Genomic DNA, 18,011 nt, shown 5'->3' on the forward strand with positions numbered 1-18,011 from the left:
TGTATTTTTAACCTCGGATTTTAAAGGATTTATTTATGTTTTTTTTTTTATCCCCACTGAACACTTGGTTTTATGATTTATTTATTGAACCTGATGCACTTTTTGTTTGGACACTGTGATTATTGTTTTAATAAAAGTCACTTTTTGGAAATATCCCCTGGCTTCATTAGAGAATTGTCCTCATATGTCAGCTCATCTCAGTGACATTACCAATGGTGTCGGGTTCAGGGCTCCCCGTAAGGACGATGGGAGCATGGAGCGGACCTGCATTGTCACAATGGTGCCGTCTAGTGTATGTATTAAACCACCTTTGTCTTTTATTAATAGTAATAATAGTTGTAGAAGTGGTCAGCCCTCATTGCTGCCATGATAAACGAGAACATATTTAATTACATACTTTCATTTTATATTCATATGTGTTGCTCTCCAGGGAGTGTGTCTTATCAATGTCTGTTTATATTAATAAGGTGCCCTGTAGTGGACACATTAAACCATCCTCTTTTTTTAATGCTGATAATTGGCGCCCTCTAGTGGTTGCATCAAAGATACTGCGTCAAGCATTCCATCACTAGAGCAGCACATTGGCACGGCCCTGAGAGCAGAGTTCAATTCATGGTTCAGTCAGTTTGTGTGTGGAGTTTGTATGCTACCCTCTATTTTTATGGATTTTCTCTGGATACTTTTGTCTAATCCCAAATCCGAAAGACATGAACATTGACTAATTCTGCCTGAATTGTCAATGCTAAACTTTCCCACGTGTTCATCGTGTACTTGAACATATGACCAAAGGCATATTATGTAAGACACTTTAGTAATGGCTTAAGGAACCTGCTTGCCTAAGGACAGACTTGTTTCATGAATGAGGAAGGTAGGGTCATTTTTCTTCTTTGATTAGAGGACTTTGCATGCCTTATAGTGTTAAGCAGTTGTATGACAATAAAAATATGTTGTAATCGGCATTGGTGGTACTGTGGTACTGCATTCTAATTTCATTTGCCAATTAAAACACACTGCGGTGGGTTGGCACCCTGCCCGAGATTGGTTCCTGCCTTGTGCCCTGTGTTGGCTGGGATTGGCTCCAGCAGACCCCCGTGACCCTGTGTTCGGATTCAGCGGGTTGGAAAATGGATGGATGGATGGAATTAAAACACAGCAGAAAATGTTACACTTCAAATTCTTGCAATCACATTACAGTAACCGACTAGAATTTTGTTACTTGTGTTATACAGATCTAATATTAATATTAAACACTTTCAGATTGCTGCCACCCAGTAAGGAGACCAGACTTCATGTCCTGGGTCCTCCCTGCATGGAGTTTCATGTTCATGTCTGCAAGGGTTTCCTCTAGGAAATACATGCAGCTTAGGTGAATTGGCAAAGCTTAATTGGCCCTAGTGTGTGTATGGTGTGTGGTTTGTGTATGTCCGTGTACTTGCCCTGTAATGGACTGGCACCCTGTCCAGGGTTTGTTTCTGCCTTCCACTCTGTACTATCTGGCATAGATTCCAGCACACAGATTGCCTGAGTGAACAGGGCCTGTAAATGTCTTGAAGGTCATTCCATTTCACATCGGGATCAAGGGAACTTTCCAATGACAGCACATCAAAAGGAATGGAGTACTATTTACTGTATGCCAAATTAAATAAATAAAAGGTCAGTTATGAAATATACAGCAATTTATAGCATATACTGTGTATTTAATGACCAAATTTTGTATGCCTGCTTATCCATGCAACTATCTAATCAGCCTATCATGTGGCAGCAACACAGTGCATCAAATTATGCAGATACAGGCCAGAAGCTTCAGTTAATGTTGACATCAAACACCAGAATGGGGAAAAAATTTGATCTCAGCAATCTTTTACATGGTATGATTGTTGGTGCCAGACGGGATGGTTTGAGTATTTCTGTAGCAGATGATCTCCTAGGATTTTCATGCACAAGTCTCTAGGGTTAACTCAGAATAGTGTGAAAAATGAAAAAAACAACAACATCCAGTGAGCAGCAAGTCTGTAGATGGAAACGTCTTGTTGACAAGAGAGGTTAGAGGCTGTGTCAGGCTGATAGAAAGACGATGGCAATCCAGATAGCTACTCTGTACAACTGTGGTGAACAGAAAAGCCTCTCAGCATGCACTACATGTTGAACTTTGAGGAATATTGATGGGCTACAACAGATGAAGACCACATTGGGGTCTACTTCTGACACCCAAGAACAGAAAGCTGAGGCTGCAGTGGGCACAGGCTCACCAAAACTGGACAGGTGAAGACAGAAAAACATAGCCTGGTCTGATGAATCGTGATTTCTGCTGAGGCACACACATGGTATGGTCAGAATTTGTGGGCAACAGCATGAAACCATTCACCCAACCTAAGAATCACTATACTTGGATTTCACTGAATTTGATGGTTATAATAGGCTAGTTAGTTTATCTTAAGGATTATGGAGGATGCATAATGAAATTATAATTGTACTGTCACAATCACTGTAAGCTACTGGGGAAGCTGGAGAGTTAAGTTCAGAGCTATGTTAAACAATACATGTTTATACTATCATTCAAGGTTTGCATGTTTTTCATTCATATGAGACAGATTTGATTTCTTTTAGACAAATGTAAAATGCAAATAATTTATAAAAAAGCCAACCAATACAGCCCAATAGCTATTTTTTATCTACAGTGTCATTCCTCCAAATGATATGTTTCCCAGAGTCTTGCAGAAGTATTCGGCACTCAGAGCATCTTTGAGCATTTGGTATCAGGAGCTGACAAAATTTGTGGAGATCCTGTCCCATCAAATATTTCCATCCATCCATTTTCCAACCCGCTGAATCCGAACACAGGGTCACGAGGGTCTGCTGGAGCCAATCCCAGCCAACACAGGGCACAAGGCAGGAACCAATCCCGGGCAGGGTGCCAAGCCACCGCAGCCGTTAAATATTTGACATCTGCATATTTGTTTTTTAGGTTGTACATGTCTGAAAAATTCATTTTTATTAATTTTACAGATTCAGGTTAGATATTGATACACATTCAAATCAGATTTGAATCATTTGTAAAATGATCTTGAACATTCAGACAAAAAAATGCATAAGAGTCAAATAATGGATTTGTGACCCTTCTAACCATAATCTGAATGTAGCCTCAGTAGACTGTACCAACAAACTGAGTCAAACTGAGTTAATAATCACTTAATCTCCTTAGGCAGTGATATTGATGAATTCAGTCAGTATTTCAATGACTGAAGGTTTATTTGCAATGTGCTTGCTTTTTAGCATTCTTCGTAATCTCTCTAATCTTCCTTGAATTGTTTTGCCCATAGTCCAAGTTTCATAGCCATACATCATGGTAGACCCGCAATGTTGCTCCGGACCCACGACGTTAGGGTTAGGCAAGGTTAGAAAATGATATGGTATGTGTAATAAGTACATAAGTTTAATATGTCACTGTGCTCTGTACAAAAAATATTTTATAAACCCACCCACATGTACAGGCCAGATTTAGCACACAGTGGCTCAGCATTTAGAACTGCTAGGCAAACATTAGAAGACAAGAAAGGGACAACTACAAAAATGGGCATTGTACTAGTTTTGTGTGACAGAGTCAGCATGACACGGAATCCTTTCTTTGCCTTGTTTGGAATGGCATGATTTACCTAAGTAAGGGCCTGCACATGGAGAAAGACTATAAAGCCTTGGAACATTGCCCGGGACACCTTGAAGCCGATGGACGGATGGAAGATAATGTCATCTGATCCTGAAAATCCTTCCAACACAGCAATGAAAATGGCAGACTCTACACAAAGGTCTTGTCATGGCTTCCCGTCTGTTATGCCGCATAAATCGTCATTAAAGAAAGCTAAGTTATTTTGTCTTATGTGATTTCTTACCACCGTATCACTATGTGAGGGATATCGCCTCGTTATAATATATCTATTCAGGTTCAGGTTACTTAAAATGCCGCAATTAAACAGAACTTATTCCAACCAGCAGACCCCCGTGACCCTGTGGTTAGAATATAGAGGGTTGGATAATGGATGGATGGATGGATGGATTATTCCAACCTGGGAGCTAGTACCCCCTGCTGGATAGAGTATGGTATGGTAAATTATGATCGACCAACTGTTGTACAGCAAAATCTTTCTAGGAAGCTTGAAAAAAAATGAAAGGAATAAGAATAGGATATGTAAATGTTATTAATGTGTTTATTTATTTCTACGTTTATTTATTTCTGAAAGTAAAGAAGAACTACAGGAACTGTTAAACATGGGGGAAGGAAACAGTGAAGACAGGGGGCTAACATTGAATTGCAAGAAAACACTTCATATGGTGTAAACAAAAGACAAAGTAGTGCCAGAATGCTTTGTTAATTAGGTGGCATGTTAATAGAAGATGGAAGAAGAGATCAGGATGTCAAGACGTACTTATGAACCAACATAACAATGAGAAACTACAAGAGGAGTAAAACTTTTATGAAAGAAGCAAATTATGTTATTGTCAGTCCTCAGAGTCAAGCTTGAATGTTAGCTTTTTAATACTTGTGGTACAAACAGGAGTTGCTGATGTCTCAAATTGAGGCTAGATTGGGGCTAGTTATCTGTTATCTCGACAGGATGCTTTTCTGAAGATTTCTCACAGCAATCAGTGAGACACACAGACATCGGCTCGCTATGTGTTACCTACGGAATAGGCAATTGAGTGGCACAAAGGGAAACACGACTGCTATAATGGCCTCCACTGTATTTTCTGAGCAGGCATCCAATAAACTTAATGAGCAGGAGCTTCCGAGTGGATACTCCACTGGGCATAAACCCTCAGCATTTCTTAGCTCTGGCAGTTTTTTCCCCCAACAGGGCTTGACAGTGTTTATTGTTGAGCTTTTGATACTTTACTTCACGTTTCCAGGTTGTGAAATTATGAAATCAACCTGACGGACGTTAGCAGCTCCTGCCAGTGTTACTGGAGAATGAGACTTCCTCTTGGTTCCGCAGGAGTGACAGACATTAAGCTTGTCTAGGCCTTCCGCTTTCTATTTCCATCAAGTGCAGCCTGGGATGTGACCCTGCAGTGTCACTTTAAAGAGGATAATTAGATTCAGGCAGATTTATATGTGGCAATGCAGCTACTACAGAAGACTCTTTTTTTCTATTGCAGCTGTTTGTTTATGGCGGTATTGTAATCCAGCCACCTCGCAGAGCTTATATGCTGGTTTAATAAATTGTTGGGACACTTTTTACATCTTGCCTGAAGAAGGGGTCTGAGTTGCCTCTGAGCTTGCATATTGTAATCTTTTTAATTAGCCAATAAAAGCTGTCATTTTGCTTGAATTCTCAATAAAAAAAAAGAAGTAAGAAAAGGCCAATTAGGTAATATGTGTTCGAAAGAATTACTTATGAATGCTTTGAAATCTTAAGTTTTTATTTTTTTTTGTCCAGTGCCTCCTGACTCACCAGTATGAGAAAACCTTCTCATATGATATACCATTCGACTTTTCCTGATGTCTAGTTATACAAGACATCAAGCTTTTTGTGGTTCCCCCCTTTTATTTTTATCCTTTGTAAGAGAAAATACAGACAACTGTGAAGTGTTGGGTCACCTGAAGAAAAACCCTGTATAACTGAAAGAAAACACACATTATAACCATGAGTCACAAAAATGGCTGCTCCAAGATGGCCGGCACTTCTGGTGATTAGGACTTCTGGCAGGAAGAGGTGGATCCAGGTAGGCGGACACCGGAAATGACATCAGGAGTGATAAAGCTATCAATCTTCCTGTCTGCAGAGGGAGGAAGAGATAAGGTGTTAGTAAACAATGCCATCCTGTGTTCCGGTAGGAAATTAACATCACCCAAGCCTTTAAACTGTCCCCAGTGCGTACACGCCTCGCACCTTCAAAATGACTCCTTATCACAAAACCTCGAAAAAATGGGGATTGGTAAAATAGACACGTGGAGTGCCATTTTATGCTATTTAAAGGTTGTTGATTGCAAATATGACAGTATTTTTTATATTTTGATACTTACTGCTGGTCCTAGGCTTCTAAGAGTCTCTCCCATAAGGTTACAAAGGACAAATTTCAATCATAAGCATGTAGGGTATTGTTTTAGACTTTCGAGGTCAGTGGTTATGAATATTATGCTGTGATCCTTTACTAGGGATCTAGCTCAGTACAGAACTCTAACAGAGGGTAAGAATTGCAAATGTGTATTACAACTGAGAATATTTAAGGCTTTAAACATTTATATTGAAATACACATTTGAATACTTCAAATACGTGATGCAACTACTCTTGTTAATGAAGTACTTTTACCACAAAAGTCAATTATATTTCTTATGAACACCTTGAATTAGAGTGGCATACAGTAATTCAGACTTTTTTTTACTCTGTGAACACACCAGTCATCCTAAAGTATCTTCGAGATGTCTTCTGAAAGCTGCCATGCGGGTATATGGGTGTGTGGGCTCATTATAACCCTGTCTGCAGGGTCAAGCTCTGGGTTCTCCAGGCCCTAACTAGAACAAAGCAAAAAACTTCATGCTGATTTTTGGATTCTTCTATTAGGAAGAGTTAGTAGCAGAGGGATAATAAAGACTGAGTGATTGACTGAAGGGCAGTATAGTAGAATAATCGTTACCACACTTGATGGTGATAGACACATGTGCATAGGGACTTTGACTCAGGCTGCATTACAACATTGATATGCAAAATGGTGCTGTCGGTACCATCTTCTTCTTTTTTTTTCCATAGACATAAGGATGCCTGACAAGATAACTAATGTCATTTCTGCATCCGTCCTCAGAATTTTTACATCTCTAAACTCATTAGTGCCTACATAAAAAAGTTAAAATATATTAACACAGCTGTAATGAACATATATAGATGTAGAGAAATCCTAAATAAAAAGCACATTTTCTAAGAGTAGTTTTTACAATCACTGCACTTAAATACGCACATGTAAAAATACTGACACTTTACTGCATTCCGGGTCACTAGTGACCCAATATGTTTCAGGCAAATAATTAACCATGATAAAATAATTTTAAAATATTTTGGCATATTTTTTGCTAGTAAATTATTGCAGATGAAAGGAATGAATGAAGCATACCTAGGGAACTGCATCAACACTGTATCATAAAACCCCGTCAGAACTATAAACATAACGTCATGGATCACTAGTGACCCAAGGTATGTATACAAGGGTTAATGTTTCTAATTGTGTCCCCATGTTCTTGTTACAGAAATAATTTTGAAGTAACAACTGGGATCTACTGTACTAATTCCACTCATAATCTGAAATACTCCGATCATGTCACCTGTTAACCATCATGTGTACAAAGTAAAAGTTTCAACTCCTTCAAACTGTCCTCAGAACTCATACCACTCAGTTCTGAATCCTCCTTGTCTCTCTTCTGTGGATGTTCTCTAGTGCTGCTATGTGTTTTTTGTAAGCCAGAGACCAAAATTGTACACAGTACTCCAGGTGAGACCTCACTAGTGTGTTATATAACTTAAGAATGAACTCCAGACTTGCACTCCAAACCTCGTGTCAGAAAACCTAACATCCTATCAGCCTTCACAATGGTTTCTGTACACTGTCTGGATATTGATAGTGACCAGTCCACAATGACTCCTGTGTCCTTCTCATGAGCAGTATTTTCAAGTTTCAGACCTTCAAATCTAACATTTGTATTTCCTACATTTAATACTTTGGCTTATACTGCATTGGTGGTACTCTGTTCTGGTTTTGAGTCTGTTCTAAGTATAGTCTGTACTCTTTGATTACAGTTTTTCTTGATCACTTTGATGCAATTTACACATCAGAAACATAATTCTCCTTATTCTTAATGCAGTTGTGAAATCAGTTCCGCATTTTCCCACACACATTAGTACACACAGCCATTGTGTCTCCACATGTTTCACTAGTAAAGTCGTTTTGTCATTGTGTTGATGCTTTTCTCGTCTAACTCTAACCACTCATGAAAGCAGTTTACACGTTCGTCAGTAAGAGTTACATACCTCTCACTCGCATTGATACTGTGCTGCACTGCATTAGAGTTTTCAATCAAATCACTTTAAACTTTCATCAGATATGTGTGAAAGAGCAAGGCCAGTTACCCACTGTCAGTGGTCGTAGTAAAAATGTCCTTCAGTTGGGAACAAATGTAATCCCCAGCTCTCAGAACAGGTTCAGTTGTAACAAATGGAAACATATATTCTCAATCTTATGTAACAGGTGCACGTCATAACACTGCAGTAACTTACACACAAGCATACATGGATGCTTAGGTTTCACCCGGTGCTTAGTGTTGAGAATGGAGTAGGAAGCTGATTTTATGCAGGTTTGCTGCTACTGTTGAACTTGGGGTAATTTACAATTCAGCAGTCATTGAGCCCTGCAACACAGAGTGGCTTATTCATTTCTTCATTTCTTGGAGAGGCTATAAAGTGCCCATGTTCTAAAGAATGAAAGGTGTATTGCCATGTCATGTGGTGATTTGGTAGAACGTACGTTTTCATCACTAGAAATAGGTGAGGAAATAGTTTGAAACACACCAACACATGGTAATGGTGTTCTTGACATCTTATCCATCATTCCTCAACCCATCTGAGAAATTCTTCTCTGCTTGGAGATGAAAGGTGTATGATCACCAGCTCCATAATCAGATGTCATTACTTGAGGCAATAGATACTGGCTGTAAACATCACACCTGAATCTTGTCAGACCGGGGTACGACATGCCAAAAGATTTGTCCCTCTGTGTCTCAGAAAAGACATCAGGTGTGATGTAGACTTAGTGATGTGGCCTAATAAAGATGAGAAACTGGATGCCCACTTGACAGACTTCATATTTATAGCTGTTGTGGCCTGCAGGGGGCTCATCAGCCTCCCATACCTGACACAGACAGACACCAGCCACAAGTTTCAGCAAACAGTACACGTTTATTTCACAGGGGAAACACTTTCCAATTGTTCCCCTTAGCAGTACAAAGCACAAGAAGCAGTACTTTCTTTTCTTCTTCTTATCTCTGTCTCTCTCTCTCTCTCTCTCGTCTTCCACTCCTCTTCCAGCAAGTTTCATTTCCCTTCCTCCTGACTCTGGGGACCCGAAGTAGTGGCAGCTGGCTCCTTTTATTCAGGCATCCGTAAGTACATCCGGTGTCCTGACAGTGTGGTCCAGAAGCACTACCGGGTAAGGTAGAAGCTCAACAAAGAAGGCCACCACAGCCCAATGCAGCACCCCCCAGCAGCACACCCAGAACAGCACACGAACAACCTAAAATATTAGGTTAACATTTTTATGTTTATTCCATCCACCATAACTTATTTTGGTGCAAACATTTTTTTTTTACTTTGATTGAGACCTGAAACCAAATATTTCAAGCTAAATGACTAATCTTAAGTTGCTTGAAAGAGAAAATTTACGTTGAATGAACAACATCAATGCTATACTTTTTTCAGTGTGAATTTACTGTACTATAATTGATGTTGTATCCTGAGTTTGATTGCATATTTTTCTTTGTCTATTTTCCTATGCATAGTTTCATGTTTATCACTTTGCTTTTCACTGTTACAGCAGTTATTTTGTGTAAATTTACAAATAAATCATTCATATTTCATATTTGATTCTGAGCATTTTTTTACATTACATTTTTTGCAGAACTCTTTTTCTAAAGTCAGTAAAGTTTTGATTACAATATCGAAACATTTGCTATCTAAGAGTTAGAGCCCTGATGCAAGGATTTCATTCATTGGTGACAGTGTTGAAGCAACAAGGTTTTGATTGTTTCAGTGTCTTTTACACAAGTGAGTTAGTGTTATGAGAAAGGCCTGAACTGTTTTGAGAACTGCATTTAGAATGGTGAGAGTCAAGTCTCTGATGTGTGAATTGCATCAAAGTGATTGAGAAAAATTGTAATATCATATATGGCATATTATTAAACCTGCAACATCCTTTGTGGTGCTCAAAGCTTTTAATGTAGTTTTGGCTGATTGCATTTTTGTATTGAAGTCATAGGCTCAATGCAATCTGTTGATTAACTTTAAGTTGTCATAGCACTGATCTGTTGTTACTAACCACTAATCTAGTACTTTACTGATTAGTGAGACAGTATTACAGCAGGTTTTATAATTTAAATTCTTAGATTATATCAACTTTATTGGAATTGTTTTTGGAACTAAGATCGAAAAATTCAATTGACTAGTGTCTGCCTACAGACATCCAAAAGCCTAATTTCAATGTTTATGTGCCCTCTTTAGTCGTATCAGCTTAGGCTTGTGGATTACAGTGCTTTCTTGTATTGCAGGTGAACCAAATCTTGCATTTCTTTAATATAGTATCCTGGGACATATGACCTGAAGCTCTCTCCCAGTTGTGAACTTTCAAGGGCATGGTGTGCTCTCCTTACACCTCTTCTGACCCTTTTTTAGAGATTTCTGAAACAGGAGAAAAGCAAGCCGTGAGGTATTGGAGGTCTTTCTCATTTCCACAAATTCTTTCCCTATGCTCATTAGAAGTTGGAATGAACTGTGATGACTGTTAACAATTCAAGAAGCAATGCTTCAGAAAAATAAGCATTATTAATTAATAGTAATAATAATTCTTTACATTTATACTAGGGGGCTCTGCCCCCTGCTCGCTTCGCTCACCAACCACCGGGTGGGTGCTATGCACCAACTACTTTGCGTCTCTGCCGCTCGCGTATGGGTAAGCGGATGTACAATTTAAACAGATTGTTATTTTCATGGGAACTGTTACATATGCATAATAGAACTAACTGTTTTACATTACAGAGAGTAATTAACCATAGTTAAAAATAGTAAAACGTAATAAATTGAAATAAAATTTTCTTTCATGTTGCATTAAATTTATTAGTTGAGTTATACATTTTCATTCCGTTTGGCTTTGAAATTAACACGCAAATGCTTTTTAAACTTCTGTCTTTGATATCTCTGTCTTTCGAAACTATTATCGCTGACAATTCATCACATGTTGGTTTATTATAAATGCGACCGTGATCTTTTGGATTCATATAGAAATACAAGAAAACTTCTTTGTCCATGTTTTGCAGATAAATTTTGTGTAAAGTGCGATACTTTTGGATGTATGAATTTGTATCCATTATTGGCTGTAGAATTTCTAATACGTCCGATCGTTTAACTCTTTCGATTCCATGTTGCATCGCTTCTCTGTGATCATAAATACCTGACTGAATTGTGGTTTCTTCGAAATTAAACTTGTAGTAGCTTTAATTGTTGTGGGACCATAGATTCTCATAGTGTATGGTCCTGAATGGTCCTGAATTGTGTAAATCTATGTTTTGAGCATTGAATGTTGCGACACAAACAGATTATTGTAGATTCGGATATTTTGCCTGTAGTGTTTGTGGATTTCACGTTCACCAAACAACAAATCTTTTAATTCTTGCAGATACATCTCTTCATTGGGAGGAAACACTACTTTTCCCTGATGGCAACACAAATCTACAAGTCTCTGACTTAAACTTTATTTCTATCATATCACCTATGTCCATATATTCGATCTCTTTTTGCTGTTCCATTATTTCACCGAGTAATAATTTCCATTTGTTATTGCTAATGCAATCTTTACTATCAGTTTTTTGAGACTTTTGAATTTTAGTACTTTCATTATCTCTAACCTACTCTGCATGTAGTATTGCGCCAACGTATTTGAACCTCTTTATGACGTTCTGCTTTGTCTTCTACTCTTTGTCTTTTATTTCTGCCCCCGCTTGGACCTGCTAGGTTTTCAGTTCCACTTGGTCTGGGTTGATTATTACTTCCTTATTTTCTGAATTTGCACTTAGATTATTATTGTTCTTTTTTGAGTTTTTTTCACTTTTGGGCCTCTTTTCAACACACTGCCCTTTTTTCTTCACTTAGTTGTTGACGTCATCTAGAATGTACAAAATTATTGCCCAGAAAAGGACTACATTGAAGGAAACAAATAGATTGTATGTCTAAAAATACAGTCCAAAAATGCTTCTTTAAAGGATGAAACTGAGGACTTTTCATAAACGACTTTAAATGAGGAAAACATAAAAATTTATAAGAGCGAGAGTGCAGGAACTGTGTCTGACAAAAGCATTCACATGAATGAGAGGTGAGAGGACTGTAGGCATGTTTGAAAATGATTGAGAGGAGGGAGAGACTTGACAAAATCTCATGGCAATAGTCTCGTCTTGCAGGACTTGAAAAAATCTTTTGGCAAAAAGTCTCGTCTCAAGATTTCTTTTTATAATAGAGATATATAACCTTTTTTACCACTCCATGCAAGAGAGAGAGAGAGAGAGACAGAGAGTACTAATTTGCAGCATCCACCTGGATGATGTGATGGCTGCCAGTATGCTCACCACACATTAGCTATTAAGTGGTGAATGGGTGAGAGACAGGGAGTGATTAGGGGAGCCAGAAAGACCAGGCCGTGGTGGGCAGTTTAGATTGGACATCAGGATATACCCTACTCTTTATGAAGAATACCCAGGGATCTTTAATGACTACAGAGAGTCAAGACCTCGGTTTTATATCTCATTCAAAGGACAGCACCATTTTTACAGCACAGTGTCCCCATCACAGCACTGGGGCGTTGGAATCCACGTTCAGACCACAGGGTATTTGGCAGGTACTGTATCACATATCTATGATCCGCTTCTCGCAACTGAGAGGATGTGGCAGATGTTTGCCGAATGGCCAACCAACCACCCATGTTACCTGGTAGGTAACCACCTAAATAATCAGACTGTGATTCAGAACTAAGAATATAATACTCTGATCTTCACCCTGTCAAATAAGCAAACCAGCTGCCGTGGCACAATGCTAGAGGCTTTGCCTCAGGAGCTGACATCCGAGGTTCGATCCCCGTGTTGATGAGCCCTATTTTTGTGCCAGTTTGCTCAAAACACATTAGCTATTAGGTGGTGAGAGTGATGAAAGAGAGATAGCCAATTAGTGAATGGGGATGATTTTGGGGGGACAGAATGACTAGTCCAAGGTGGGCAATTTAACCAAGACATCAGGACACACTCTACTCTTTATGAAGAATGCCCCGGGAACTTTTATGACCACAGACAATCAGGACTGTTTCTTCCAAGGGACAGTGTCCCCATCACTGCACTGGGACATTGCGATCCACGCTCAGACCACAGGGTAAGTGCCCCCTGCTGACCTCACCAACACCTCTTCCAGCAGCCACCCAGGCTTTTTCCCTGGTTGCTCTCCTATTGAAGTACTAGCCGGGCCTGAGCATATTTAGCTTCAGGTTGATGACCTTTTCAGAAGTGGTGCTGGTGTGTACCAACATTTTGCAGACAATTAAGACTGCACTCACTTGATGAGATTTTTAGCACTTTTCAGCCTGTTGAAAATAATAATAATAATTTGATTATTTTGAAGGAATATTAACCATCTTTAGTCATTAAAACTGGAGTATCAACTCAAGCTGTTTACTTTATTTCCTCTTTAAGTTGTGACATTATGCATATGTGGTGTGGGAATTTAAAGTTAGTATTATAAGCATTGGGCTAGAAGCGTGTGTTGCTGAGCTGGTGAAGCAGTGATGTGTCATTAACTCTTTCAATATTTTGAACCAGGTTGAGTTGGAGATATTAATTATCTGTCCATTTTTATTCATCTATTTGCAGCTCTTTTTAACCTGATACCTGTGGGACTGAGAGTGGTGGCCATTCAAGGTACGAAGACGGGCCTCTATATTGCCATGAACTGTGATGGATACCTCTACACATCAGTGAGTATGGTGAAAACAGCACATATACAAACATGTGAGACTAATCATTGAAAATAAAGGCACTTGGCTGGTGAAGTGAAGTAGCTAATTAACTTGGATGAACTTGTGGGAGAGAATTTGAATGAAATACAGAAAAATCAATATGAGCTAAACAGCACACGGGCCCTCGCTTCATGAATGGATAATGTGATCAAGAGATTTAGCTCAACAACGCCAGCACTGAATAGTTACAAGGGTGAAGAGGTGGCAGCTTTTATTAGTGATAATAAAGTACCGGGGGTGGATATTTATTATGGACCTTTACACGTGCTTTCTTTTACAGGATATTGTTTAAAAATGCCTATTCCTTTTTCTTGTTATTTGCCTTCATGTGACAAACAGCACAAAAACCAAAATCAGTTTTAAATTACACATTTAATACTCTATAAGCATTGTAAGCTCGTAAGAAATTTCACAAAGTTACTGGGAAAAATTAACACAGCTTTCTTCCTCACAGCTCCAGGGTGCTGTGCTCATATTCTGGGCCAGTTGCTTTCTTTCTGAACTTTGCACATTTTTCACTGTGCCTGCATATGTTTTTCACTGGGTAATGTAGTTTTCCCCTGGCATTCCAAATTTTGACAGTTATGTTGACTAGTAAGTGGTAAATTCAGTCTGTCCTGGGATGGACTGGAATCTCAAAAATTATATATTTTTTATACTGTACATTACTCACCCAGTGTAGTTTGTAGTGAAGGTTGAGGCAAAAGTTTAATCTTATGCTTACATACCACAGAATGGGAATAACAGAGTTTCTGATAAAATAGACTTCTGAGCTGAGCAATACCAGAGAACAGCAAACAATATTAAAACATCTGAGCGCTTTGAGTAGTGAGAAAAGCGCTATATAAATTCAAAGATTATTATTATTAAAAAATGTCATGTTACTCTTGTTGCCTCATAAAGTTGCTTGATAATCGCTACGATTGATTGCTCTTTTGGGAAATGCAGCCCTGATCTGAATAAGATAATAGTATCGTATGTCTTACTGATCTCTAGCTTATTTTACAGAAATCCTTAAAATTACTAAAATAATTACAAATATGGTGCCTCTCTCTAGTGAGTGCTACTACAAGACTGCTTACAAGTATGGTGAACTGTTTCCAGATTTCCACATTTACAGTTTGTCTCCAGCAGGGGACACTTACTTTTTAGGATTGTGTTCTTTATATAAATGCAGAATATTCTTGAATCTGTATATATACTCCTTCAGTATCCATGGTGGAAAAAATCAGATGAGAGAAATATAGTACAAAGATATCTATATATCTATAGTAAGGGGCTCTTCCCCCTGCTCGCTTTGCTTGCCAACCCCTGTGTTTGGTTTACCGCATATACAATACAATTTATTTTTTGTATAGCCCAAAATCACACAAGAAGTTCCGCAATGGGCTTTAACAGGCCCTGCCTCTTGACAGCCCCCCAGCCTTGACCCTCTAAGAAGACCAGAAAAAACTCCCGAAAAAAATCCTTGTATGGAAAAAATGGAAGAAACCTTGGGAAAGGCAGTTCAAAGAGAGACCCCTTTCCAGGTAGGTTGGGCATGCAGTGGGTGTCAAAAAGAAGGGAGTCAATACAATACAATGCAATACATAGAACAGAACAAATCCTCAATACAGTATAAAAATAAAAATTCTAGAAGTACAGAGTAGAATTTCACATCAGATGATATCACATAATATGATTTGGATTTGTTTTAAGTCCTGGAGACCTCATTCAACAAGCTGCCTCCCCCATTTTGCCATTCCACATCTGAAATAGCGCTAATCCGATGAAAGGACCCCTCATTCCCACGTCTCCATTCATCAGGGATGACTTTACCTTAGGCAGGCAATCTACAATTTAAAGAGATTGCTATTTTCTTGTGAATTGTTACATATGCATTATTTTCACTTTTACTTTAAAAACTTTTGTAAAAACAATACCTGTTTCTTTATTTCCTGCCCTCGCACGTGGTTACGTCTCTTTCTTCCCAGATGTATAATACTGCTCGTGTTGTGAAGGGTGTTGCGGCTGAACGTACGCTAAGGATATGCCTTTGGATTATTTGCTGTCTTTTTGCTGCTTGCTAGCTGCCTCTTCTGCCTGTCGCATGTCGTTGTTTTAAGAGCTCTGAGCACACGATGCTTGTCTGCCAAAAGCAATCCAACAACTGCTAGCTTAGAGGTCTGTTGACTTGTTTTAAATGATGGCTCACTGCCTGGTCTCGCGTGATGTTGTAAAAGCAATACCTGTCTTATTTCTGGCCCCGGGCGTGGCTGAATTCTTTCTTGCAGGATGTATAACGCTGCTCACGTTCGGTTGGGGTAGCTGCTGTCGTGCTGCCCTTCGATCTTTTTAAAGCCTGTACAGCTGCTGTCCTTTTTGCTACGGCCCTGGGACAATCTCTTGGCACCAAGTGTCATGTTTACGGTCCCCGCGAGATGCACCGTGGCAAGTCTCCTTGGTCTTGCGGGTCTTTAAAATGTCTTTCGAGATTATCACGTATCGTAGCCTTGCATTTGCTTTCCATTCCAGGATTTTCTTTATATATATATATATATATATATATATATATATATATATATATATATATATATATATATTACATTCTTAGTTCTTAATTGCAATCTGATTTAACCTGGTGGTAACCTACCAGGTAAAGCATGTGGTTGGTCAGCCAGTCGGCAAATATTCACCATGTCCTCTCATTTACAAGAAGCAGATCTTAGATATGTGATACAGTATCTACCCAATAATACAAAGAGTACATGTCACGTGTTTCGCCCAAATTGGGGCTTATCGGGTGTACACACCTTTGCTTCTTGTTACGAGGGTCAAACCTCGGATGTCAGGGCCTGAGGCAATGCCTCTGAAACTGCACCACGGCGGCTGTTTTACTTATTTGACAGGGTGAAGATGGGAGTATTACATTCATTGGTCTGAATCGCAATCTAGTTATTTAGGTGGTAACCTACCAGGTAACGTGTGTAGTTGGTTGGCCAGTTGGCAAACATCCACCACATCCTCTCAGTTACAAGAAACAGCTCATAGATATGTGATACAGTATCTGCCAAATAATAGAAAGAGTACATGACATGTGTTTTGCCCAAATTGGGGCTCATCGGGTGTACACACTTTGCTTCTCATTACGAGGATCGAATCTCGAATGTCAGCACCTCAGGCAAAGCCTCTGAAACTGCACCACGGCAGCTGTTTTACTTATTTGACAGGGTGAAGATGGGAGTATTACATTCATAGGTCTGAATCACAATGTGATTGTGTAGATGGTTGCCTACCAGGTAATGCGTGTGGTTGGTTGGTCGTTCATCAAACATCTGCCATGTTCTTTCAGTTGCAAGAAGTGGATAATAGATATGTGATACAGTACCTGCCAAATACCCTGTGGTCTGAACGTGGATTCCAATGCCCCAGAGCCGTGACGGGGACACTGTGCTGTAAAAATGGTGCTGTCCTTTGAATGAAACAAAAAACTGAGGTATTGACTATTTGACGACATTAAAGATCCTTGGGCAACCTTTATAAAGAATAAGGTATATCCCAATGTCCAGGCTAAATTGCCCACCACAGCCTGGTCATTCTGGCCCCCAATCATCCTCTGTCTCTAACTGGCTGTCACTCTCTTATATTTTCACCACCTAATACCTAATGTGTGGTGAGCGTACTGGTGCAAAAATGGCAGCCATCACATCATTCAGGTGGATGCTACACATTAGTGGTGATTGTGAGAATGTTCTTTATTGTTATGCTATAACTGTTACTGTTTTTATAATATTTCAGACTATCTGCCCTGTGGTTCCACCCACATGTTAGTGAAAAAGGACAGTGAGGAGGGCCGTGCCCAGCTCCCCACTCCTGACGTCACACTTCCCCCCTCCCCTCGGCCTGCAGCCTCTGTCTCGGATTAGCACGAATTTATCGCTCCTGCAAATGAACTGTGATTCTTAGTGTGATGAAAGAGGTCTCAAAATCAACCAGAAGTTGATTAAAGCAAATTATAGAAAAAAAACCTGATCTAAATCCGTTGAGTAGTTCTCTTGTGAAAAGCAGACATACATACAGACAGTCGTTGGATTTTATATATAGAGAGATATGGCAGGTGTGGTGTAGGTTAATATTTAACATTTTGAAAATTGTGTGTAAATTGTCATTTAAGAATTATTCAGTGACTTAATTAAAGAAAGAAAGTGCATTTAAATGCACTTTAAAATAT

The 18,011-nt window shown here is 39.2% G+C and overlaps 1 protein-coding gene across 1 annotated transcript in view; it reads left to right on the forward strand.

Annotated features, from left to right (window-relative positions):
* The window catches only part of fgf11a (fibroblast growth factor 11a), a 407,707-nt gene that overhangs the window by 278,086 nt on the left and 111,610 nt on the right, over positions 1-18,011 (forward strand). Inside the window, exon 3 of the mRNA XM_028798449.2 lies at positions 13,656-13,759. Coding sequence (XP_028654282.1) covers positions 13,656-13,759 — 104 coding nt within the window. The remainder of the gene's footprint in view (positions 1-13,655; positions 13,760-18,011) is intronic.

Source organism: Erpetoichthys calabaricus, chromosome 3, assembly GCF_900747795.2.
Source record: "Erpetoichthys calabaricus chromosome 3, fErpCal1.3, whole genome shotgun sequence".
Lineage (NCBI taxonomy): Eukaryota > Metazoa > Chordata > Cladistia > Polypteriformes > Polypteridae > Erpetoichthys > Erpetoichthys calabaricus.